Genomic DNA, 27,126 nt, shown 5'->3' with positions numbered 1-27,126 from the left:
TCCTTTCTTTCCTTTCCTTTCCTTTCCTTTCCTTTCCTTTCCTTCCTTTCCTTTCCTTTCCTTTCCTTTCCTTTCCTTTCTTTCCTTTCCTTTCCTTTCCTTTCCTTTCCTTTCCCTTTCCTTTCCTTTCCTTTCCTTTCCTTTCCTTTCCTTTCCTTTCCTTTCCTTTCCTTTCCTTTCCTTTCCTTTCCTTTCCTTTCCTTTCCTTTCCTTTCCTTTCCTTTCCTTTCCTTTCCTTTCCTTTCCTTTCCTTCTTTCCTTTCCTTTCCTTTCCTTCTCCTCTCCTCTCCTCTCCTCTCCTCTCCTCTCCTCTCCTCTCCTCTCCTCTCCTCTCCTCTCCTCTCCTCTCCTCTCCTCTCCTCTCCTCTCCTCTCCTCTCCTCTCCTCTCCTCTCCTCTCCTCTCCTCTCCTCTCCTCTCCTCTCCTCTCCTCTCCTCTCCTCTCCTCTCCTCTCCTCTCCTCTCCTCTCCTCTCCTCTCCTCTCCTCTCCTCTCTCTCTCCTCTCCTCTCCTCTCCTCTCCTCTCCTCTCCTTTTTCCTTTCCTTTTTCCTTTCCCTTCCCTTTCCTTTTTCTTTTCTCCTTTCCTTCTCCTTTCTTCTCCTTTTTCCTTTCCTTTTCTGTTTTCCTTTTTGTTTCCTTTTTCCTTTTCTTTCTCCTTTCATTTTTCCCTTCCTTCTCCTTTCCTTCTCTTTTCTCCTCTCCTCTCCTGTCCTCCCCAGAGGTGAAAAAACAAAGGAAATGTGTAAATATCTCTTTTTAACAGTCACTGTAAATACCCAGCTCTACTCAAGGCCATTAATGGAGAATGTTTAAAAGACAAACGAGAGGCCAAACCCACCCACTCAACTATTCCCATTTCAGAGCATCTGCGAGTAATCCGTGTCCGTCCAAAGTACAAGTGATTGCTGTGCAGTTGTGATCCTTGGCTGCCAAACTGATCCTACTCTGTGAATGGAGTAATTTTTCCACTTGGTTTCCATTTTGGGTTGATTTGCCTATTTTTTGTTTTTCCCTAGTCCGACATGTCTTAGCCTGTCCTTGTCTTTTGGCACGTGAATTCCCGCAGTGTTTCTCTTTGGAGTCTTAGATGGAGCTAACATGCTTGGGTTGATCAATCCAGCTTGATTCAGGAGGATCTGCAGAAAATTGAGCTCATGGCTGGATTCAGACATCCTCGATGGATTTAGAGAAACAGCTGTGCCAACAACAAACTGCACATCAGTGCAGGAACTTCAGGCAAGAGCAGTGGGGTCCGCTGTGCTTACCATACCCAGGGACGCTCCCAGCAATGCTTTCTGTTCTCGCTAAGCTGTGAATTTTCTAAAAGGGCCATGCAGTTGAGATATAGCTCTATTTTTGGCATCGATTGATAGATTGATCATTTGGACTCTTTATATCACAAATAACTGTCCCTCCCCTCCCACCTTAAGAGCAAGAGTCAGTTCCAGGGTGGCCTTTCCCTCCAGATGATCTCAAACCTTCCGCTCCAGTGGCCACACATGGCATTGGTGGCTTTGGGGACAGTGCTGTCACACAGAGTGCCGTGCTTTTGCAACCTGGTTGACTTCTGAGTGCTGACTCTTCCCCTGCCAGAGCAAAGAGGCACGAGAAGGACCTGGTGGGCTCACCCTGGAAGGTAAAAAAAAAAAATCACCTGCATTTGGTGAGGAATAAAACCAACTAAACCGAAAACTAGGATGGCACAGAAGGAAAGGATAAAGACTTTGGATGACTTCCCACACCTGGCAGTTCTCTCTCTCTCTCTTGGGATATTCTGTTTGTTTCACCACCAATGGTCTTACTGCTTTTCTTAGAGAGGAACTTGAATGTTCTTTCAACCTTTGCCTTGTAGTTAAAGCCACGACTGCTACAAATCTACTTCAACCCAATGTCGATGATGTCAATTCTTAAGAATCTTTATACAGCGCAAAAAAGAAAGGCCTGGAGGGCCGTCCTAGCGCTCCCTTCACCTTGGATTTATGAATTTATGAACTGAGAAATATATATATATATATATCAAATATATATATATGTGCGTGTATGTGTATGCATATATTACAAACAAAGATGAAAATGGCATTTTAAATGTGAATTTTTGAACTGAAACTAATAGTAACCAGGAAATTCAAAATTCAGGCTTGTTCTTTGGTGTTAGTTGACATGATCATAAACTAAAAAACAGAAAAAAAAGTGAAATACTTGGAATATTAGTGTCAGCTGAGTGTGAGCTTTTAATTTCACTGGTTTTTGTTAGTTTAAGTACAAAAGAAAAAAAGAGTTTTGATGTCATTTTAAGCAGAGATTTTTAAAGATAATCCTAGTTTACTTATTTTTAAAAGGAGAAAAAAAGAAAGGTCTCAGAAAGTTGTGAAAGAAATAATAATTATAATAATACTTAACACTTATATAAACCTTTATGGGAATATTCTGCTCTTGGCTGGAGCCATCTAAATGAATGTAAATTTAATTCAAAACAGACAGAAATGTTTTTTGAGGTCATATTGGTACAGGATCATGCTCTTAGGAGATGGGGACAGCCCTGTCATGTGAAATCTGCCGTGGCACCGAGGACCAGCAAAACAGCTGAAACCACTTCCATTGCACTCCAGGTTCATAAATGGGATTTATATGATCCAAACACCTTTTTTTCCCCCAAGTCTGCGGCACTGATTTGCTGCTCTGAGAGCAGAATTTGTTTCCCTCTTCCCAGCTCTCTGCAAAAGTCAAAGTGTTTTTAACTGATAGATTGGCCCTTTGTCTTTCTTCAGATGCTTCTTAATGCTATTTTAGAATGTTTCTTTGTGAATCAGGTACTTCTGCTGTCCAGAAAAATTTGGCAAAAGGCAGATTTATCAGGTAAATGCATATTTGACAATTTTCTGTAGGATGGGTTTTCACAAGGATTATATTGCCAACACTGTAAATGTATTATTAAAAGAAAAATAAAAAGAAGCTATTTTTGCATGAATGGCCATTAGCCAGTTTTCAAACATTATTAAATTAGAATTGTGGAGAAAAAGATGTCAAATATCTGCCTCTAGCTGGAAACTTTTTCTTGTTTCAGCCCAGAACAAGAAGCTGTTTGGATCTTTTTTTTTTTTTTTTTTGCTGTTTTTGAAATTATTCTGAGCTTACATCTGGGTTTTGTGTTTTCCTGGCCATCCTAGAGTGCTCTGCAGTTTGAGTTGGTGGATCTCAGTCCAGTGCCTTGTGGGCAAATGTCCACATCACCAAAACCACCCTCTGACCCTGCACACTGGAGACCAGGTCCTCAGCTAAATTAAATCAGTACAGAAAAAACTGCTGTTATTGTAAGAATAAACTGCTTCACCTGGAACCGGGATTTGGCCTCAGCACATTGCTATTACCATTAGTTTTTGATGGTCCCGCATAGAGAGTCCAAGGATGGAAAAATTGTGAAAAATTGGATTTGCTCCTTAATTCCTTGAGCCAATGCTCAGGAGTTTGGAGAGCAGTGGAGGGGAAATTTCTATTGTTGTAGACATTGTGTTTCTTGTTCAGTAGAAAAATTGAATCTGTTCACCAGCAATGAATTTAGCAGAAGAAATGGGATCTTCAACATATTAAATAGAAAATATATTACACAAAAAAAAAAATTAAAAAAAAAATAAAAGCAAAACCTATTACGATTTTATTTCTCTGAATAAAAGTGTCGATGCACTGGCAGATTTGGCTTTTCCTGAGTCACTGGAACTTTCCCAGTGTCCCTGGAAGGGACAGGTCACACTGGATGTGGGCACAGTTATGGGATCCAGACTCTGATGCCATGGCACAAATGAGCTCTCCACAAATCTCTCTGTTGAATGTAAGCTGCAGGTGCTGGCCAGGCGTGGCCACCCCACAGGGGCTGATTTTCCACTTGTTTCAGGAGGGAAGAATCCAACGGGCAGTTTGCTTCTCTGTGTGTGTAAATATCAACCGAGTGTAACAGTGCTTTGTTTGATTTTTTTCACTGTGAAATATATTTTGGAGCTAGAAAGGCTGTGTTATTAAAAACAGTACACAATTAAAACAAAACAAACAAAAAAAAAAAGTGTGCAGTGCTCCTTGAGCCATTTTTTCTACCATGTCCATAATGTATTTCCTGTCTAATTTTCTTATTTTGCTTTTATAAATGTACAGAAAACTTTTTTGTGCTGCAGGTTTTGTGACTATTTACTGTATCTAACCACTGTTTTTGATTATTGACTTGTCAGTGTGGAGTGCTCGTACTGCAGGACAATTCACATCCCAAAAATGAAAACTACAACCTAGATTGTAGAGGATGAGGCTGTTCCATTGCTGCATGGTGATGTCACCTCCTTTTCCTGTCACTTTTAGTATTTCTGGAACTCAGAGCCCAGGGAAAGAACCTTAAATGCTTAGTTTTGGGAAGTTTTGACCATAGAGGAAAAACACTCAAGTTCCTCTGCATTATTTAAATATTTGCATTTGAAAACCAGGTATTAAAATGGGGCGGTGGGAGAAGGGATGAAGGTAGGTGAGTCCAGAGGAAAATGCAGTTTGGAAGTTAAATCCAGACACTTTATTGGGTGTTTGGCTGCTCCCTTTCAGCATCTGTCTCTCATTGCACCTTAAGAACAGTGCAATGACAAGGCTAAATAACAACCAGAAGTGCCCATGAAGTGATAATTTGAGTTTCCCTTTGCAGAGATGACTCTCCCTGGATTCTCTCCATCATCAATGGGAATGAAGTTCATAGAACCAACAACCAAGGCTGGAGGTGACCTTGAATGACAAATTTGGTCCAACCTTTCATGAGAAAGGGAGCCAGGATGAGTTTATCCCACACCCTGCCCAGTCACCTCTTGAAAGCCTCCCTTGATGGGGACCACACCTCATCTCTGGGGAGGTTCTTCCCATGAATGGATGTTCCCACTCTAAAAAAATTCCTTTCTTATATCAAGATGATCCCTCTCCTGGTGCAGCTTGTCGCCCTTGTATTCTCCATGTGGATCCTTGTGGAAAAGAGAACTTTCATCCTCTTTCTGACCACTCTTTTTGGTGAGGTGGCCACTGAGGCTTCTTTTCTCCAGGGAGAAATTCTCTTTAGTTTTTCTTCACTGCCCCCATTGTCCATCCTCTGATGATATTCATGGTTCTCCTTGTGACCTTCTCCAGTCTGGCCACTTTCTTGCATTTTGAGGACCAGAATGGGACACAAGAGAGCGTTGCTTGGACTCGTGCTAAAAACCTGACTGTGAGACTCCGATCCTCCAAGGATTCGTTGCCATAATTTGCCTTGCCTATTTATTATTAAAATTGTGGCTTTTCATAATATTTTCATGTCAAAGGTGAATGAAATTCCACTTCTGCATAGCAGGACAGATCCAGTGCTTGCATATGAAGGAACCTCTGGTCAGCTCAAAAATTCAGGTTTTTTCCAAAAGCCCCACAGACAGAAGAAACCAGTAATTAAAAATAGGCAAAGCAAAAATGACCAAGAACAAAACATATTCACTCAAAATGAAGGAACCTCTTTAATTGGCATTACTTTCATATTATTTTACTCCCATTCCTAAACTGATCAGCTCTCCTTTTAAAATTCAAAATTCAGCACAGTTTTTTCACCTTCTCTTCCCATTGGAAAGTTACTTTAAAACTTTTTTGGCAGTTAAAATCCTTTATCTGAACCTGGAGTTGAACTAACTCCTGGCTCACTTGCATTCCTTGTCATACTGATCTTGCCTCCAGTTTCCTTCTCTTTTCCTGAGATATAAACAGCTTTATTTCAGATGAAGTCTCCAGTTTGCCTTTGATCATACAGCTGCAAGATAAGACTAAAAACAATCGTGCTATTAAGCTGCGTTTCTCTCAGCTCTAATCCAAATTTGGGCAGCAAAACCAGTGCAAAGAACCAAATACAGGCAGACATGGATTTGTTAAAAATAGCAGGAAAATTACCTGGAAGCAGCTGGCCAAGCATCCTGGGGGAAAAGGAAATAAGAAAAGAAAAATAAAAATTAAGATAAATATTTGCAGTTCTTGAAAATGTATAAATGAGATTTGGGGTTTGAGCAATTTTTGTTCAGCCAAACCTAAAAGGAAAATAACTCCAATATTTTGCTTTTCTGTTTTCAGTTATAATCGTGCAAGGGAAGCTTTTCCAAACCAATAGATGTGACACACATTCAGTCAAAATGCTGCAGGAAATCATGATTAAAATAGGTTGAAATATGCTGATGGTGTCAGTTTGGGAGGTTTCAGTGCTTTTGTCTGACACTGCTACTAAATCTCTACTACATCTGACCTGTGAACCATACAAATATCCAACTTTACACTATTTTTCCAGCCCAGTCCTGACAGAAATTAGATATCAAAATTTCAGAGTTATAGCAGAAAAAAAAAATTGTTCACAGTGAATTTAACAAACAGTAGCAACAAAAGAAATGCAAACGCCATTAGTTTAATTGGCTTTGAATAAAATTAATGCAAAGCCCATTAATTTAATTGGCTTTACTTGCCTTGGTATCTGAACTTGGGTGTCAAGAGTGTTTCAGAAACAATTGCCCATGTCAGAAGTTTTCAGTCTGTGAAATTTATTTAGTTGGAGGCATCAGAGCCCAGAGATTATTTTTTAACTGTCCATAGATGATTCTTAAGGAAATTAAGTTCATTTTTTGTATAGCAATAGATTCTTTAAGGCTATTGAAGAGCTTTAGCCCTTTCTGTATTTATACAAAGGCTCCCACTGATCAAAAACCTAGAAAATTCATTAAATTAAGATTTTCCCCATAATATTATGTGATTCCACAATCAAAAACCTAAAAAATTCAATAAATTAGAATTTTCCCCATAATTATGTGATTTCACAATACCAGACCTTCTCTTTTGTTCTGAGATCTTTCTCATGGGGCAAGGTCCCAGAGCAAGGTGAGCTCATATTATTAATATTGTTTTTCTGTGACCACAGCATGGGAGGTCTAAAGGCTTGGTGAGAACAGGATTTCGGACACCACATGGGATCCTGCCTGGCAAGTTTAGTGTCTGCTGTAGCTCCTAAGTCATATCTGTGGATATCTAGGAAATAGATAAATTCACATAGTGGGATTCAGTCTAAACTCAGACTTTATCATCTCAGTGGTTCCTTAGACTCTTTTTCTGCAGCTGTGAAAACATAATGCAAGAATACAGCCAAATATCTGTTCTTAAGTAGTTTTCTTCCTTAGCAGTTGAATATTAAGGGCTGTATCAGATGTGCCCCTTTCAACATCTGGCACTGCTGGCATGAGTTGTTCTGGCTCAGAGCCAAACCTCTGGAAGAGATCTTGAGCAGAAGTCTAAGGACACACCCACATCACTTAGACACCAAAAGGGAAGATTTCTTCCTTTAATCTGGTTTCTGCACCTTGCCTTTTTGGTCACTAGAGAGAAATGAGCAATTTCAGAGGACAAGCATCAAAAAATTTTAATGTCTGCTCCAGGGTGAGATAATTCACACTTTGCAATTGGCTGTTTCTCTCCTCCAGGACATCTCCCTGACCAGACTAGAGACAGATGCTGACCCTGGGGAGGCCGAGATAGAAATTAATTTTCCCTGGCAACTTTGCCCAATCACTATTGTTTTGTCTCATGCGTGCTGAGAAATGATGGTCTTGAAAAGTGGCTCCTGTTGGGTATTACCAACCAGATTTGGGGGAGGTGGATGCCTGGTAAAGAGTTAGGAGCTCTTATGGAGGGTTTTAGGATGCTTTGTTCTCCCTGTCAGATTCTGTCCACACAACCAGCACTTCTGTGTCCAGAAACAAAACATAGTAGCAGTGCACATGCAGTAAAAAAAATATAACAGAAAGGATTTTACCCTCTGATTTTAGCAGTCAGGCACATGCAACCAGCTCAGAATTGCATTTAAGAACCAGGTAGGAGGATATGGAGGATGCAGCAGCAGCTGAGGATGCTCTGATGTTGATGATGCTCCGTGTATATCTGTACTAAAGAGCTAAGTTCAGCTAAATACACATTGTTCTTTGTGTATGAAAGCACACCAGCAGAGCTTGAACAATGTTTTGAACCTCATGGTCTTTCACCTTCTTATGATTCAAACTGCAATTTCCCATTGGCTTTCTTTTGGGGAATTCATCCATGTGAAGAATTACTGTGTGATATGACACTGTGTGATATGACACTCTTCAGTGTCTGAAATTACCTAGGCTTCTGCATATGCCTTTCCCAATGGACTTTGTGCTTGCAGAGAAGTCTCAAGAGGCCTTTGTGTATCAGTATAATCTGTAAAAAAACAAATATTTGGTGTGTTCATTCTCTTTCCCTTCTCCTTGTCAATTTAGTGGCAATGCAACCTGCTATAGCTCTGAGAAGAACCAAGTTGTTGGATGGAAAGCTGTATTTTGGCTTTTGACTGTGTCAAGGTACAAAGTTACTGGCCTGTTGGGTCTAATACTGACCTTTTTTGGTCAAAATTGGTTTCATTGGTAATGGGATCTGGGGTTATTCAGCTTTGTTATGAGGTGGAAACACAGATATCAACTGCTGCTTTCTAACCTTTTTTGTGTTTTGAGAAATTGTTTTTAACATGTATACTGCTGTAGATGACACAATAAATGTATTATCATTTTGTAAAAGTCTGTTCCGATATAAAAATGCACCAAAGAGAACTTTTTGTCTGTGAACTTACAGGGTAGTGTATTCTTTTCCTGAAGCAGAACCTCTTTGGGCTAAAAGGGTTCACTGGCTTCTTCATGGGAAGGAGACCCTGGAATCTTCTGGCAAAGTCACTCCTGGATCAACCAGGGGTGAAATCTTTGCCATGCAGTGTTCTTTCTCCATAAACCACTGCTGTTTATCTCCCTGCATCATTATCAGGCAGGACTGTGGGCCAAGATCACCAAAACAAATGGAACACACTCTCTAAAAACTCTCTAAATATTTAGTCCCCTGTTGATCAACCCTCTGGCTTTGATCCACAGGGGACTAAATATTATTCCTACAGGGTGTAAACAGGAGCAGAAATTCTGTTGTCCTCAAACAAAGATGTAGCTAAAAGTAGAAATAGATCCCTGTAGCACCAAATGTGCTTCAAGGCTTCTTTTATTTTATAGACAAAGCAAACTTGAAAAGTTCGATCATCAGGGTAATTTTTAAAGCAGCAAGTCAAAATTTTTAAAGCAGAACCAGAGGACTCAGCCTCAAGCTCACCAACGGAAATTTCGGTTGGACATCAGGAAAAAGTTTTCACAGAAAGGGTGATAAAGTTCTGGAATGGCTGCCCGGGGAGGTGGTGCAGTCCCCATCCCTGGGTGTGTTTAACACAGCCTGGATGTGGCACTGGGTGCCAGGGTTTGGTTGAAGTTTTGAGATTGGGTTGGACTCGATGTTCTTGAAGGTCTCTCCCAACCTGGTCATTCTGGGAATTCTGTGAATTCCATTCAAACTCCTGAAACAGAGGATTCCACAGAAGATGAACTATTTCTGATACTTCCCCCATCTTCCTCCATCAGTTCCCACCAACCTTTGCCTGCTCCTCATGGATCCCCCACACAGACTGCATATTTACCTCATTGTTGGGCCCAAGTACAGGTGTTTGGAGCTGTGATGGGAAGATGGACACACCTTTAGTGAAACTGAGGTCAGAGATGTGCCAGGGAGCAGCAGGGCTGGAGATCACCACCCCACAGCATCACTGAGGCAGGACAGGGAGCAAAGGGAGCCATGGGCAGGTCGGGAATGGGGAAGGACAGGACAGATCTACATATTTTTATTTTTGCTACATTTCAAACCACGGTAAATGCCCTTCACATGGATTTCCTCTGTGACCTGAGGCAGCCTCAGCCCTTTTTTTTTTTTTTTTTTTTGAGTTCTGGAAAATGGGGCACAGGATGTGTCTCCCCTTCCCACCATGTGCAGAATAGCTGCACCACTCAATGTCTCCCTAATCACAGAAATCAAATTAAAAAAAAAAAAAAAAAAAACAACAAACAGGGAGTCTGCAAAAACTCTAATTTCTAAATGTTTTATGTAGTCTAAGTGATGTTTTTAAACAGAGAAAGAAAAAGCACCTCCAAAGTATTTCAGCCACCCTACAAGCCCTGTGTAAATATTCACTATTTCAAAGACAAAATACCACACAAAACCACATTTGCTCCAAACCCCACACACCTGATTTCAATGAGGAAAACTTCATTTAGTCAAGGAGCAACTGCCTTGAATTCAGCTGTATTTTCTGCAATTGAACAAATCCTCCTCAGATACTCAAATAATTCTTGCTCTGGGTGAGTTAGGCAGCCTCAGGGAAGCTCTCAATGTGCAAAATAGATAAAGCTGCCTGCTGGAAGGATTTATTTTAATTTAGAGCCCAATCAATCAAAAATTCCTTTAAAAAATGCTGAAATTATCAGAGTTTGAAATCTACTCAGAAATTTCAGTTAACAAACTGGTTTTGCTGCAACACCATAAAAAAACAGCTGGAAAAAGTAGGTTTTGGCCTTTTCAGGGGGTCATATATTTGTAAAGGGCTTTAAAAATAATACCTGTAGAGCTAAACTCTGCAGAAGACACCAGGGGATTATAAGAGGAGAAAGCAGCTGATGTAATTTAATTGTGTCTCGCAGCTGCCCTTTGGGAGTGGTACAAAACTCACTCAGGAGAGCTTCGGGAGCGCTGCTTGGTTTTGTGGCTGCACACATCCAGCTCCAGGAGGTGGCAGTGGCTCCACACGGAACACACAGCACAGCTAAACACGGCTTGGAGCAATTCTGCTGCTTTCTCGAACTTTCCAAAAAGCAAAATACCCCTGAAGCGTTCCCGACTCATTAAATCCGCCCCCTCGAACTCAGGTGTGTCACCAAAAAGGGATCAGGGTTCTCTTCACAGCCCAAATCAAATATTTCTGCAAGAAATTTTAGCACTCCCCAGGATTATTAACCTTTTATTTTATAAAGCCTCGAATGAAACGTTCAAACTGACACAAATTAAATGTACAAACTCAAATGAAATATCCAAACTGACATGAAGTAAATGTACAAGTCACAACGGCTGTAATTGCCACTTGGATTTTATAGATGTACATCATACATTTTGGATACAAATTCTCATTACTATGCTCAGCAACAAAACACAGGAACAGAGGTTACAAGTAAAGTTGATAAGAAGGTCAGAATAGACAAAATTACTCATAACAAGAAACATATGGCATTGGAACAGATGGGTTAAATGCCTAATTAATAAATAACTTATTAGAATCATTTATAGAAGCCTGGACAATTAATCTCTGCTCTAATAGGACTAGAGATGAAGCACCTAAAATCAGTAAAGAGATTTCCAGCAGTCAAATATTTGCTGACCTAAATAATTAACCAAGATCAGGGCAAACTGAGGGACTGGAATACAGGGTTTTTAAAGCTGAATTGATACTGGGACTCAGAGAGTGAATGGATGGCTGTGTTTATGTAAAAATAAAGTACACAGACATTAAGTAGAAAAATCATAAACATTATTAGAAAAATCATAAACTTATGTTTCTATAGTTGTAAGTAAAAATACGCCTTAAGTAAAAAACTGTATTGATAAGATGGTGAAGGGTTTATAATGTAGGGCTGTGGTTGTATAGGATAAACTAAGAGTTTAGAAGTTATAACAAGCTGATGTGTGTGTGACAGAAGCCATTGGATAAAAGCATCTGCAGTTCAGGAGAAGTAAGTAAAGATCAAAAAAGCAAAATAAAACTTGTAACAACTGTCTATTGGATTAGAAAATTCTATATTGTCTTGTAACAAAGAAATTATCACTACTCTGAGCTATGGCTGACTGCCTGCTCCTCTAAAATCTCACAGCCTCTGAGACTGTTGTTTATCTGAGCAATAAACCATTCATAGCCCAAACATAGCCCCATCCCTTCATTATTAGGGGTGAGAGCTCCTGACAAAGGACCACAAAGGACCCAGTTGGCCACCTCATGGGTGGAACATTGCAGAGTCCCAGCCACTGGAGCTGCTGGAGCCCCTCAGACAGTGGTGACACCATCCTGGAGCACAGAGGTTCCCCTTTTGGGGCTGATCCTGTCCAGCAGGGAGAGCTGGGTGACGTAGTTCACTGGGCTGGTTTCTCTGGACAGAGCCCCGTGCCTGTGGCTGAAGGTCAGGTACTCCTGGTGCTGCCACCTGCACAGCTGCTTCTTCAGCTCAGTTTGAACCTACAAACAAAGAGAAAATTAAGGCTTAATGAACAGTGGATATGCCCAAAAGTCTGCCTGAGTACTTAGCCCAGATAAGCCAGGATTAAGCCTTAACACATTTTTTGAAGAACTTGATCTCTGCCCTTATTCCTTTTGAAAAGAAACATATTTAATTTCAAAAAAATCAGAGGATGGCATGCAGAGGTACATTTGGCCATCAGGGCAGGTCACTTCCAATATTCAGGCCCCTATTCTGCCTTAACTTTCCTTGTTAACCACACAGACAACCCTTGAGTACAATTTCATGGGTGGGTCTCTGGATCTGCCAAGAATCTAATAAATAAGAGGTCATCAAAGGTCATCTACTTCAGAAATGTAATTTGAAAGTTTTGTTTGAGTGCAATCCCACAGTATGTCTTCTGAAAAATCATAATTTCTACCCTGTATTTTTGATATGATTTATTGTCAGGTTATAAGGTTTCAAAGTGGATCTCAGAACAGAAAATGTTGAGAGTGGATTGTGTTCATGGTGAAAGGCTTTTTGGAACCAATTTTGTTTTGCTTGAGGAAAATACAGAAAGCTCTGCTTTCTGTAGGGTGGTCAGAAGTAAAGCAATATGAATGGTCTGGTTTCAGGATCAAATGTTGGTCCTGTTGAAGTAGAAAAAGAGACTAAAGGCTGTGACAGCAATAGAAATTCACTGAAGAATTTGTGAACATTTTCAAAGATAAGAAAACAAAAACTTTGAAGATGGAAGTATTCATTGCATAATTACTGAACATTCATGAAAAGTTGATCTGCTGTGGCATGTTGTGTGCAGATACTGAAAATGTATGAACACTGTGAATTTATAGCTAGTAAGTGGTGAAAGAATATAATTCCAGTTGTATCATTTCCTCCACCAATCTCGTATTCTTAGCAAACTCAAGGCCCTCTAGCACTCCTCAGTTTCATCCTTACTCATAACACCTCCCCTGGCAGCAGCACAGTCTCTCACACTGTCACAGACACTCAAAACTGAAGAAACGCACAGAGAGAAAATAATAATTAGTTTTTATGATTGCAAGGAACCACAACAGATGCACTGCCAAGTGGTAATGAGTGGCCAAGCTGCTCCAGGAGCAGTTATCCCTAAGAAATGTGGAAAAAAGCCAAAAGCCAACCCAGCTTCACCCTGGGGCCAGAGATCAGGCTCTGCCTGTCCTGTTTTTAATACCTACTGCATTTCTGTGTCGTGGGGTACAATATGCAAGCTATTACAAGGCTGTTGAAGCAATTAAAAGGCTGCTGGCAAGAAGTCTGTGATACAGAAGGCAGGTTGGAAGTAGAGCTTTCTGTATTCACAGCTAAGTCTTGAAGGCACTCTCTCAGAATGGCCATAATAAATTGTTTTCCTAAGTAACAAACATAGTTTAGGAATTACTCATAGGTAGCTACTCTCAGGTAGAGTTTCTTGCACCTCCTTTTAGCCATTCCTGTGAGGTGCTGGAGTGTCTCCAGAGAAGGGATGGAGGGACTGGAGAGTAAATCCTGTACAGGAGGAGCAGCTGAGGGGCTCAGCCTGGAGAAAAGGAGGCTCAGGGGGGACCTTCTTGGTCTCCACAACTCCCTGAGATGAGGTTGTAGGTGGGAATTGGTCGCTTCTCCCAGGGAACAGGGACAGGAGGAGAGGGAACAGCCTCAGGTTGTTCCAGGGGAGGCTCAGCAGGAATTTCCCCATGGAAAGGGGGCTCAGGCTTAGGCAGGGGCTGCCCAGGGAGGTTTGGAGCGCCCATCCCTGTAGGTGGCACCTGGAGGTGGCACTGAGTGCTCTGGGCTGGGGACAAGGTGGGCATTGGGCACAACTGGGGCCTGGAGGGCTTTTCCAACATTAATAATTCCATGTTCTATGAGAATTGTCCAAGTTTAATCCACTGCAGAGACTGAGGCCCCATTAGTGTGTCATTTTCAACTCATTTATTGACTTTTCTGAGGATGAGATGCAGTTTTACATTTTCTCATCAGTTTTGGTTTGTTCTGCTCTTTTGGGGCAAAGTGCCATCAAATTTAGTGAGGTTTATAAATGATAGGTTTTTACATTCTACTGTAGGGTGTCTAGCCAAACGCTACCAATGTTATAAAAACAGGAAAGAAAATATTTGAATAAAAGTCTTGATTGCATGAGCAGACCTGGGAAAGGGAAAGGAAAAAGAGAAATAGGAAAGGCAAAGGAGAAAGAGGAAAGGAAAGGAAGAGGAAAGGGGAAAGGAAAAGGAAAAGGAAAAGGAAAAGGAAAAGGAAAAGGAAAAGGAAAAGGAAAAGGAAAAGGAAAAGGAAAAGGAAAAGGAAAAGGAAAAGGAAAAGGAAAAGGAAAAGGAAAAGAAAGGAAAAGGAAAAGGGAAAAAGTAAAGGGAGATGGGGAAAGGAAAGAGAAAAGGGGAAAAGAAAGGGAAGGGGAAAATGAAGAAAGTCACCAGGAGAAAATAAAGCTAGAGAAAGTGAGGAGCTCTACACGTTTTCCATTGAGCTATCATCATGGTAGCTATCAAACATAAATCAGGAGAAAAGTGCCCTGACAGGAAATTCAGCAACCATTTTTTAAAGGGTCATTGCTTCAAAGTTTATTTTGTGTCCTCCTGCCAGAACTGTATGAACACAAATAAAGTCAACAAAGCTACCAAGGGACAAAAAAAGATATGGGGATGTCATGGTTTCAGGAGCAGATCAAGGACAGATCTGTTCTGAAAATAGGAAAAGAAATTAAAAAACGAGAGGGAACTGTGAGTTTTAAAGGTTTTGATAATCCCATGTGCTTGTTACTCACCTCTGCATTTGAGAAGCAATACAGGAGAGCAACAACAAAACCCTAGGACAGGGAGGGTAGGGGAGAGAAAAAACATGGATTTAAAATCTGGAATCAATAACAGACATCAAGTTTCATTCACAGTGCGTGTAAGACAACAAAGAATGCAGATTTCCCAGTTTTCTATTGAAGTTCAGGCCGTGTGACACTATTTATTGAGTTTTCATAATAGAATTAAATTTTTCAGTGGATTTGTGACATTTTATATTTATTATTTATTATAATAAATAATATTTATATATTTATATATTTATATATTATATGCAATAAATTATTTATTTATATACAATAAATATTATTTCTTTATTGTCCAGAGACAAAAAAGGGAAACTTGCTGTTCACTGTATCCTACAAACAAATTCTCCCTCAGATAAGGCAAGCATGGGAGAAGAATCATTTGCAACACATGTCAATGTGGACAAGTTGTGGTGGGGTACAGGGGAAAGGGGATGGGAAAATAAATCAGCTATTCGGTACAAAATGTACCACACAGGCCCTGACCCTCTCAAATCCATGCTCTGAGTAGTGGAACAGCAAAATCAACAATGAGATATTAACGTGGTTCACTGCTCCTGAAGGGTAAGGGCAGAGCAGGTGGTTATGTCTTATTATTCACCACCCCTCTTATTATTATTACATATAAAATCATTTTCAATCAGTTCACCTTAATCCACAAACTGGTCATCACAGTGTTCTGTCATTGTTATTCAATAAGCATAGATATTTTATTTATTTGGTGATTGTTCATACAAAGTCTGACCCAGAGATTTCGAATAATAAGGGAGCAAACAACAGAAGAGCTCGTGAAGGAGCGAGATGGGATGTGTGCATTGAATTTGGATGCATTAATAAATCCTGCTCTAATAACCAGCCTGAAGTGGGGTGGTGTCACTCACATATTTATGAAAAATCCTTTTGCCAGGATTTCTTCTCCTGGCAAGTTGAGAAACCTCAGCTTCTCCATGTTTTGCTCCTCTGGAATGTGATTTGGAGAACTGTTTACCCAGCATGTGAATTGTTTTTACTTAATGACCAATCCCAGTCCAGCTGTGTCAGAACTCTGGTCAGTCACAAGATTTTATTGTTCATTCCTTTCTAGCTTTTTGATGTCTCCTCTCTCTTTCTTTAGTATAGTTTTAGTATATAATTTTCTTTTAATATAATATACATCATAAAATAATAAATCAGCCTTCTGAAACATGGAGTCAAGACTCTCATCTCTTCCCTCATCCTGGGGACCCTCAAACACCACCACAGGGTGGTACAGCCCCAACATCTCAGGGCTGCTCAATTTTTGCCCATCTTACCTGAAATGAGCCCAGGCCCAGCTCAATGTAAAGCCGAGCCTCCAGCCCAGTGCTCTCAGGGAAAAATGCAAACACAATGTAGTGCACCCCAAAGAGGGGGATCAACAGCAACGTGGACTTTGCAAGTCTCCTGGGAAAGCAAGAATTAAAGAACAGTGCACTGTTAGAAACAGGGAATGAGCGACAGCAATTGTATGTAGGAATATTTTAAAATTCAGAGAGCAGCTCCAAATGGAGGCAGCAGCGTTCATTTGGATGAAGAAATTTGGAGAAGTTATGGAAAGGTCTTGTGACTGCACTGATGGGATCCCCAATGGTTGTGAGGGGTTTGTACACAGCCAGGACCAGGCTTAGTCCTGTAACTGCATCTTTCTCTATTTATTTATATCTATTATATTTTATTTGTTTATATCTATTTTATTTTCTTTTTTCTCTATTTAATTGATCCTGTTACTGTGAAGAATTTTATCCTGTTACTGCATCTTTCTCTGTGTGGAAAGGACAAGGAATGAGATGGATTAATCACCTGACATTTGGTGTTTACACTTTCATGCTTTTGAAGTTTTATACTTTATTATTTTACTTTTCTCTTTGTCCCTGACATATGCACGCCACGCTTCTTGCCCTGAAATAAAAACGACATGTGATATTTGGGATGAAAAAGAAAGTTCACATTGGCATTTTTTCTTTTTCTATTAGAAGAGGAGTAGAACACTCTGTTCTCCTATCCATAAAAAATTTCTTGCAGCAGTTAGAACAGGTCAGTCCTAAGACACAGAAATACTCACACAAAGTGGCTTGAATGGCTCCCTCCTCCCTCCTGGGATTTCAGTTTATGGACTAGAATCCTGATCACATTAATGAATATAATAAAGTTAATCTGTAAAGACAAGACAAAATCTGTGAATTTACTGCAAACCAGGACATGCCTTCAGTTGATACAAATAACTAAAAATCCCCACTTTTAGGAGCTGCAGTGCTATAAACCAGCGCTCATCCCTTCTCAGCTCAGATCAATAGCTTTACAAATAATAATTATATTTCCCACCAAAATATCATTGCCCAAAAAATATGGTGAAAGTTATGTTGAATTACTGTAGACCAACACATCTTAATATCATTTTATGTCTGATAATAATGCCTTGTACTTCTGGTCAGAATTTTAAATTTAGATTTTAAATGGTCTAAAAAAGCCGCCCCTGTTCTCGTCATTGTTTATGACAGGGATTATACCAGATACAGACCTAAAAACCAGATTGCTCCCTCCCTAAATTCAGGTGGTAAAAATTTGTGGATAAGGGAGATTTTTTTGTCTTAAGTTACTAACAAAACAACTCATTTTAGAAGCATACTAGATAAAATTACCTACATGCAGAAACTCAAGGGAAAATAAAAAACCTTACTAATACAGTCAGCAAGATGGGGCCTTTGATGATCCATAACACCACTCCATTTTCATCATCATCCCAACATCTGGAACAACAAACAAAATCAGGTTTTTCATCTGTCCCATGGGAGCTTCCCATAACACACAAAAGCACTTCTGCCACAGGAAAGGAAAGTGGTGGACACTAAGTTTATATCGCTGTCTAAATGTCCTTGGTTTCTCTGTGGTCTAATCTAAAGAAAATCCAATCAGCAAAAATCACAGATTGAAGAACCAAAGCTAAGTAAAAAAACACATTTGTATTTTTAAGCTTCTTTCCTGCTCTTCTTACCAAGTCAACTTCTTATTCAACTCTCCTGAGTTCTGAGCAGGGGGGTATAAAATAGAATCTTTTTCAGCTGATGTGCAATGATCTGAAAGCCTTCAGGGTAGTTTACAGCAACAATATTTCTATCTGGGGCTCATGTTAAAAGATACAGATGAAAATAAAATACAATAATTTAATAGAAACAAAAGAAGAAATTACTGAAGACAATGTTGATTGTTTGGGAAGTTCTCGTTTGAGGAAATTAGGGTTAGTTATTTATGGCTGAATTCATACAGAAACAGCAATTTTCTTGAAATACAATTATTTCAAGGACTGGAAATAGGGAACTTAAATGAAATTTCAATAGTTAATATGATATTCTCAGGTTTTCTTACCCCACATATAGACATAAAAATCACAAGACTTAAATTATTTTCTCACTTATGTACAAACTGTAAAAATTAAAGGTACAATTTTGAATCGTGAAAGTTTTTTTCCCCTTACCTTTTTCTGTAGACATCTTTTTTCCCCCTCAGAAAAACAGAACACTGTAAAAAATAGGATTTTTTGTGTTCCTTATCCCAGCTCTGACTTACCCAGTGTTCTGTTGATGGATTCGTGTGAGGACCCAAGCAAACATCACAGCAGTGGGAGCTCCTGAGTAAATCAATAAGAACACAAGAATTGGTTTGAAAATCCTGTCCCATGGAATCCTTATTCCAATAGGTTCATGTCACAGACATATTTTCTGAAAAATCCTTTCCTTATGATTTTTTCTCTTGAGAAGCTGAGAGGCCTCAGAAATGAAATGTAAACATTGATTATCTGCTGCTGTGGAATACAACAGGTGCATCTGGGATTGGTCCATGTCAATTGTTTCTACCTGATGACCAATCACAGCCCAGCTGTGTCAGGACTCTGGTCAGTCACAAAATTTTATTATCATTCTTTTCCTTTCTTTGCTAGCCTTCTGATGAAATCCTTTCTTCTATTCTTTTAGTATAGTTTTAGTATATAATTTTCTTTTAATATAATATATATCATAAAATAATAAATCGGCCTTCTAAAACATGGAGTCAAGATTTCTCTTCCCTCATCCTGGGACCCCTGCAAACACCACCACAGGTTCACAGTGCAGCAGGTTGGATTAAAGGTCAATTTATGGGCCAGACAATTTTCAATAACTTCATGGAAGAATTTAATTTGCAGTTCAGGGAAAGGGAAAAAAAAAGAAAGGAATAAAAGGGCAGGAGAATGAAATCATAACAAAGGAGAAGAGGGGATGTTGTGTAACTTTCTTTTCAGAAATAAATGTAAAGAATTACTTGGAGGTTGGGATAGAAATTACAAGCACTTACGAAGCTGGAGTAAGCATTTATTTAGCTGGGGTTCTTTTATCTTGTGGATTGTGGCCAACAAACACCCTTTGTACAGCAGCTGGAAGAGTTCATAATTTTTTCCTAAAGATTCTAATCACCCCAGACCTATCAGTTGATAAGAATTCCATGAAAACTTAACTGAATCCATGATTTCTAGCCTTGCTTTATCACTGATTACCCTTCTGTCCTACATTTTTGACTGGGGTTTTTTAAGGCCTATAAAGCAGAAATTGCTTTTTCTCTCCTCCTGTGGAATTGAATTTTCATAGACCAAGTGACTTTCAAAGCTGCCACAAAAGGGACTCTAGTGTGAAACAGGTGACATTTTCACTGATTATTCTATAGAAATATAGGGAATTTCTTTCTAAGTATCATTTGAGGCATGTGGGAAGGGCTCAGAATTTGTCCTTCCAAACTTTTGCCCTTTGCTCAACTCTTTTAAGCTGGGACCTTGTTAAATTCAAGCTGGCTTTTTAATTAATGAAAATAAACATTTCCCTCCACATCGCCTGAGATGAGAGTTATCCCTGAGGTTTCTCCCACCTTCCACTGATTGCAGAAGGAGATGAGGATTACCACATTATTAATTGAGTTGTTTGCTTTCTTATCTCAAGTTGGCCAGGATTAATCAAGGGCTGAGAGTCTACTTTCAGACAACCCTATTTGGAATAGCTCCAAAAAAAATTTAATTACATTAAATAAAGTCTAAAAATCTAAAGGAGAAGGATAAATTGATATTTATTCAGGATAATTTGGATTTCACTTCTAAGTCAAAAAACTGTCATTGTAACTACTCAGTTTGGGTGCCTGCATTTTAGACCAGCCAAGGTGAGTCATGGGAATATCTGAGAGTCACAATCAACAATTCTGAGCAGTGAAAAAAATCCTATTTATTTCACATTCCTATTCTGAGTACCAGAGATAACTTCAATTGCTGTATCATCTCAAAAGATTCCTTTAAGTCAAGAGATCTCTGAAAATATAAGAAAAACAGAGTTGTTTGATTCCTAAGCCTGCACTCACAGGATTTAAGATAATCTGTCAAATTCTGCTTGCTAAAAACAAAAGGCAACTTAGTCACCCAAACTTCTTTAGTCAGTGGAAGAATTCGAGATATTTCTAGGATTTTATCCAGCCATATCACTCATCCTCTTGAGGACTGGATTATTCACCACCATGGTGCAAATAACTGAAAAGGGAATACAATGATGTGACTTTGGAAGGGAATAACTGAGATGTAAAAGGGAATACAATGACGTGACTTTAATGTAACAGCACTGGATGAAAGGGCAACTTCCCTCTGTGAAGTGTCACCTTTGACAGGCTCATTTCACCTGAAAACACAGATTTTATCCAGTTCTGCAAGCAACCAGAAACACTGAGGAGAGGAAAGGGAGTACTAACCCCAGCCAGTAAATATGAAACACCACACAAACTTCTTGTTGGAAACAAAGGTGAGCAGCAGCAGGGTTTGCAGGTAGATCCCTTCGATGAGAAGCCAGAAGAAATTGGCTAAAATACTGAACTGGAAGAAGGCCACAGCAGCCTTACAAGCAACCTGGAAGTGGAGAGGGAAAAAAACTTTTAGGTCTACTCTTGTTATGGCTGGTTTCTATAGAAACACAGGCAAAATTCAAAGTTGCCACACAAGAATGAAGAAACAACAAAATTTCTCTATGTTTAGGACTTCATAATTTAAATTAACTTTATTTTAGATTTTTGAAAGGGAAATATTGTGAGTTTTTATCTCACAGATTAAATTCTTTACTGGTAGAAATTGTTAGAGCTTGATTAGAGTCGACAGACCTAAATGTCAAAGCTGAGTGCAGCCTTAGCTCTTGGTCTTTGGGTTTGTATAAAATTGTTTGCTTAAAGATTTCAGCTTTAGCAATAGGAGAATTAGAATGAAAATATCTCCCTGTTGCCTTCAGGTGAAGAATTAAATGTTCAGCCAAGGGTGAGAGAGAGGGGAGGTTCAGTACCGTGGACATGAGGCAGTGGTCCATAGTTTCATCTGCAAACAAAACAGCATCCTTGGTGAAAACAGCAACTGCTCTCAAGATAAAGGAGACAAACAGGTGCATGTGGATGTAATTCCGTGTGCAGTGGAATTTTCTGGCATGGAAAGAGAAAATAAAAATTGTTTTTTGATAGACGTTTCTCAGGGTCTCATCAAAAGTCAAACAGAGCACATGAAACTGCAGGAATCTTGCCAAGCAATAAATGATCTGTCACTATTTGAGAGGCAGACAGAGAGACACGAGGGAGCAGAGATGCTGTTACCTTCTTCAGCTAATAAAAATTCCAGGTTAATTGTCCTTGGATCACCACACATTTAAAGGAGATACCAGAAGCAGAGAGTAACTGTGGGAGTGTTAGGCTGGGTATAATAATACCTCTTAATTATTTTAAATAACATTTTTGTTAAACAAGCTTGAATCAGGCTTTTCAGCCCCTTTTGGGTCAACGAAAGGATTGAATTGGTGTCAGGCACATAGTATGGGATGGCTGCAGAGCATAAAACTGAATAAAATTTGCCCTAAACTGCATTAACCTGATGAGAAGCAGCTGAGGGAGCTGGGAAAGGGGCTCAGCCTGGAGAAAAGGAGGCTCAGGAGGGACCCTGTGGCTCTGCACAGCTCCTGACAGGAGGGGACAGCCAGAACGAGCTGGGCTCTTCCCCCAGGTAACAAGGACAGGACAAGAGGAGAAGGTCCCAGGTTGTGGCAGTCACCCAAATTGACATTGGATATTAGGGAGAATGTCTTTATGGAAAGGGTTGTCAATACTGGCGCAGGCTGCCCAGGGAAGGGGTTGTGATGCCTTAAGTTTTAGCTTTCATATTTTCCAGATTCTGTACTGCACTGGTGTATAACTCTGAACTTCATATAGAGTTTAGCAAGTTCTCCTCACAGTTCAGTCACACAAAACACTCCTTTTCCAGCCCCAGAACCAAGGACACCACTGCAGCTTCAGGCACAAAAAGTACAAACGGCAAATTGAGGAGAGCAAACTGGGAGGGTGGGACTGCATAACCTGGAGCTGTAATTGGGCAATTAACCCCAATATGGAAATGGACCAAAACTTATAAAAGTTGAAAACTCATGACCCAGGTTCCATCTTGGTTCCAGCCTTGGCCAGGTTCTTGTACTGCCCAAGGTGTATCCATTGAGGCTTTTAATAAATCCCTACTTTATTCCTTTAACTCTGTCCAGCCTCTGTTCCAGATCAGCCTCTTTAGGCATCAGTTGAGTCCCCAGCTCTGTGGGAATTTAAAACACAGGTAGCTGTGGTGCTTGGGGTCCTGGGTTAGTGATGGACTCAGCAGTGCTGGTTAATGGCTGGACTTGATCTTAAATGTCTTTTCCAGCCCAATATTCCTCTGATTCCCTTTCCCTAGACTGCCCTGTGCACATTTTGCCTTGAGCTGAAGGAATCTTCTTCAAGGTTTGGGCACATCAGCCTCGTGCTCCTGGGTCCCTCTGTAAGGGCCACTGTCGCAGACATCTTTTCATTAAAAACCCTTCTTCAGGATTTTTCCTTCTGAGAAGATGACAGGCCTCAGGAACAAAATGTAAACAATGATTATCTGCCGCTGTGGAATGCAACATCTGGGATTGACCCATCTTGGATGTTTATAATTAATGGCCAATCCCAGCCCAGTTAGCTTGGACTCTCTGTCCGAGACACAAACCTTTGTTATACATTCCTTTCTATTCTATTCATAGCTAGCCTTCTGAGATGAAACCTTTCCTTCTATTCTTTTTAGTACAGTTTTAATGTAATATAGATCATAAAATAATAAATCAAGCCTTCTGAACATGGAGTCAACATTCTTGTCTCTTCCCTCACCTGAAAACCCCAGTGAACACCACCACAGGCCACAACCTTTGAGATTGCCAACCCACTCCAGTCAGGGACATTCTCTGTGCTCTGCCTCAGCCAAACCCCAGATCCACTTCCTAATAACCAACATCATCAAATGAGGCATTGAAATTTAATTAAATCTCTTTTTTATAGCTCTCAGTTATGGAAGAAATGGCCTTTCACAGAGGGAATGGACAATATAGGAAACTCTGTTTACAGGGCATGAGATAATGTTTCTGCAGAGTCTGTCCTGCCATGCACTGTAGGAATGATCAAAAAAATGTTAAAATTGATCTAAAATTAGAGCATTTCCACTGTAGGGTGTCATTAAGGAGATTAACAGAGACTGCCCAGCTTGCTTGTTTTAACATTTAAAAAATTGCAGCACGAGTAGAGAAGGACCCACCACCATCAAAGGAGTTATTTCTTAGAATGATTAGAAAACAACCATTAAAAAATCCCACAAAACAAAAGCACACAGGATCTGAGAGAAATTGTTTTAAGGCCTGCTGAGAAAAAGCCCATTTATATTTACCTGAAGGCAGCAAAGACAATTAGAGCTGTAATGAGCGACGTCACGGATGCTGCATAGCCAGCGGTGTAGACGCACCAAAATGCAGAATAATAGGATTTCTGTGGGGGAAAAAAGACACAGCCCAATGCAGGTGGTGGTGCTGGATGCATCCTGGGGTGCTCATTCCACTGGCACACATTTCCCTCACTCAGTCCCACAGTCTCTGTTTTTCATGCTCAGAATCTGTTTCAGGATTTTCCACCACTAATAAAAGTTTTCCTTTGAGTCTACTTAACCCTACACAGGAGAGAAGTTTCACACTCCACAGGCTCATCTGACCCCTCTGAGCATTTTCTACAGGAAAATATTAACTGTGATATGTAAATACCTTTTCCCACGTCAGTACATAAAATCTCTGGAGCACTGAAACGTTCTGGTGGGAGATTTGTGAAGCAGTTACTCTAGACCTGGGCCAAATTCAATAAGTATTGATTTTCATAAACAGCTATAGCTGAAAGAGAAATAAAACTCTCAATTTTCTGGTGAGGAAGCTGGAACATTGATAAAGAGTTACATCAGGTTGTGAAGGTAATTAAAAGCCAAGGAAATCACCTCACAGTCCTTAATTCTCTGGACAATTCTTCCTCGTTGTGTATTGTAAATTTTTTTTATAATTCCCTTGTTTTCAATTAAGACCAATATCCTAAAAAATCCTAATCCTATGTTCTAAAAAAAAATAAGGCTTGTTTACTTGGCTTTAGCTATGCAAATTTTATTCTGATTCACTACAAGATCACCTAATTATTTAAAATCCCAAGACACTAAATTCTCTGAACCCAGGCCAATTTCCTCCTTATAAACCCAGTGGAGACTTTGTTCTCTAACTGATCCCAAATCTGTTTATACAAAAGGCTGCAATTCTAGGTTGAGACAACAAATTAAAAATTTTAAATAGATCCATAAAGAGATCTTGTGACCCTGACATGATATGAATCATCCTGGTGTTTCTGCAATAGTCCTGATCTTTTATACAGCTCTTTCAAAACACAGATGAACATTAGAAAAGAGGTTATTTAATTTAATAATAAAGTGTTTCAATTATTTTATCTGGTTTTGTAGGATGGATTAAGAAACAACATTTAGTACAAAAGACATCATAAGTGCTCACTGCACATACAAAATACAGAGCAAGTGGTTCTCCTAGGACACAATTGAGATTTTTACTCACTTCCCTATGTGTGCAGTGCAGCAAAGATTGCTGATTTTATCTTCCTTTTGTAGTCAAACATTGCGGATTTGACTGGAATAATAAACTAAACACAGCCAGAGAACAGACAGCAGCCCTGTGCAGAAATCTGCTATCACTGTGAAATATAAATATAGCTCCTTGCTTGATTTTAGGCTAGACCAGCCAGAAATTATGCCTGGTTTAGCATAATCCAGGGACTGCTTGAAGAAGCCACCTGGAGAGTGAGTTTGGCCCTGGGGGAGAACTCCATGGGGGCTGGAGATGTGTGCTCCAGAATACACCTCCTTTTATGAATTTACATCCCTCTGAACTGTTCAGATTATTTTCAGCATCTTTCTATAAGGCTTTTATTTAAATTTTCTAAGCATTTATTTAAGGTTTAAAACATTTCTCTTTCCCGAAAGTGCAAAGCACAAATATTCTTATTTATAGAAGGCCATTGAGCTCCAGATATGAACTCCAGCAGGATGAGGAGGAATGTGGAAATTTAAATCATATCAAGATGTGGATGTGAAAGAAATTCTGAAGCTTAATTGAGCATGAATGATGATTTTCAGAGAGGAAAAATATTCCCTTCCTGCTCCACTGAATACCTGAGATAAAGTGGGGAAATAATCAGTGGCATCCAAGAGTTCCCTCCTAAGGGTATGTGTTGACCACCAGGCTATAAAGTTAAGAAATATTTTTTCTATGACTCAAAGAAAATCTGGAAAAAAAAATACAAATAGGAGGGATACAAAGGAATTTTCCCTGAAAAAAAAAAAAACAAAAAAAAAAAAAAACCAAAAAAAAAAAAAAAAAACAAAAAAAAAACAAAACAAAAAAAAACACCTGAGGACAGGTGGGTAGGGTTCCCCTGGGAGATGTGTCCATGATGAGGATTTACATCACCTCTGTCAGGGAACCAAATCTTAGTTTGGACAGTGAACTAAGCTTGAGTTTAACCAAGAGGAGAGTTTTGGATGAAGAGGAAAGTGCTGACTGCTGCTCACTTGCTTTATATTAAACCTAATTTGTTAAACAAATTCCTAAGTATACCTAAATTTTTTGGGTTTAGCACTGAAAATGGGTAATTTTCAGTTACTCAGGACATGTTCAGCAGCAGGAAATGAAACTCTCACCTGATCCTCAGGTCCTTTACTGGAACCTTCATCAAAGCCACAGGCAATGGTGTAGGGTGGGAATGGCTCTGACCAATATTCCTCCTGTGTGCAGTTCCTCTGAAGGAAACCTGCCATGGGAAAACACGGCAGAAAATTAATTTTGGGTGCTGGTGCTGCTGTTCTTTAAGTTTGGATAAGTAGCAACAAATTCTTATCACCCCTTTGGTTCCTAAGTTAGGGACTTACAGGTTGAGTCATGTTCAGAGAGATTAGCTGTAAGAATGACAATATTCTCTATATCTATCCTTTAAAAAAATTAAGGGACATGTTCCCAGTCATTTCAAGATGCAGTGGGACTTGTGCATTTCATATGGGAAATCGACTCTGCATATTCATTCCTTCCACAGAGGAAATCAAATTATATATTCACAACATATTTTGGGATTTTGGGCAAAGCCCTGAGCCATCTTTTCCAGGCTGGAAGCTCCATAAAAGTTTTAATCTTGGTCCTGCTCTGACAGCAAGATTGTACTGGCTGACCTTAGGATGTTCTTTGTAATATTAATTAATGTACAGTTTTATAAATCAGTGATTCTAGGACATATCCCTTTATAAATTTAGCAGCATGGTGCACTTTTCCACTGTATTTACATCACCAAAGGGATTAAATAATTCAGTAGAGCAAAACACAAAACACAAGAGTGTCAATATTGACCCCAAGCCAAGATGTGTATCTGGATAATTATTGAATGCTGACTGACATAAGAGCATTGTAAATCAGGAAAATATGAGGGAATCATCAACCACTAGAATTCATTTAAAATAAAATTTAAAAACAAATAGGGAGAAGAAGAATAGGGAAAAAAAATCTTGCCGTGTGTACTGGTGAATTCTTCAAAAAATCGTGGGCAGGGAATTTTAACCACTTCCCCAAAAGTGGCTCTGGGCCAGCAGGTTAAACCATCCCAATCTCGGGCGCATCCTGTAAAAAAAGAAAGTGCCTCTAAATAAAGAAAATCACA

The 27,126-nt window shown here is 39.6% G+C and overlaps 1 protein-coding gene across 1 annotated transcript in view; it reads right to left on the bottom strand.

Moving 5' to 3' along the window:
* Positions 1-11,977: 11,977 nt before the first annotated feature.
* LOC131566590 (vasoactive intestinal polypeptide receptor 1-like) overlaps positions 11,978-27,126 on the bottom strand; it is a 29,967-nt gene continuing 14,818 nt past the window's right edge. Inside the window, exons 3-13 of the mRNA XM_058817934.1 lie at positions 26,979-27,086; positions 26,123-26,232; positions 23,774-23,871; positions 21,354-21,486; positions 20,776-20,929; positions 18,589-18,649; positions 17,702-17,771; positions 17,087-17,178; positions 16,299-16,428; positions 14,953-14,994; positions 11,978-12,166 (exon numbers count right to left, since the gene is read on the bottom strand). Of these exons, the coding sequence (XP_058673917.1) occupies positions 11,978-12,166; positions 14,953-14,994; positions 16,299-16,428; positions 17,087-17,178; positions 17,702-17,771; positions 18,589-18,649; positions 20,776-20,929; positions 21,354-21,486; positions 23,774-23,871; positions 26,123-26,232; positions 26,979-27,086 (1,187 nt within the window). The remainder of the gene's footprint in view (positions 12,167-14,952; positions 14,995-16,298; positions 16,429-17,086; positions 17,179-17,701; positions 17,772-18,588; positions 18,650-20,775; positions 20,930-21,353; positions 21,487-23,773; positions 23,872-26,122; positions 26,233-26,978; positions 27,087-27,126) is intronic.

Source organism: Ammospiza caudacuta, chromosome 1 (genome assembly GCF_027887145.1).
Source record: "Ammospiza caudacuta isolate bAmmCau1 chromosome 1, bAmmCau1.pri, whole genome shotgun sequence".
In the NCBI taxonomy this organism is placed as follows: Eukaryota; Metazoa; Chordata; class Aves; order Passeriformes; family Passerellidae; genus Ammospiza; species Ammospiza caudacuta.
This window is presented reverse-complemented; position numbering and strand designations above follow the sequence as displayed.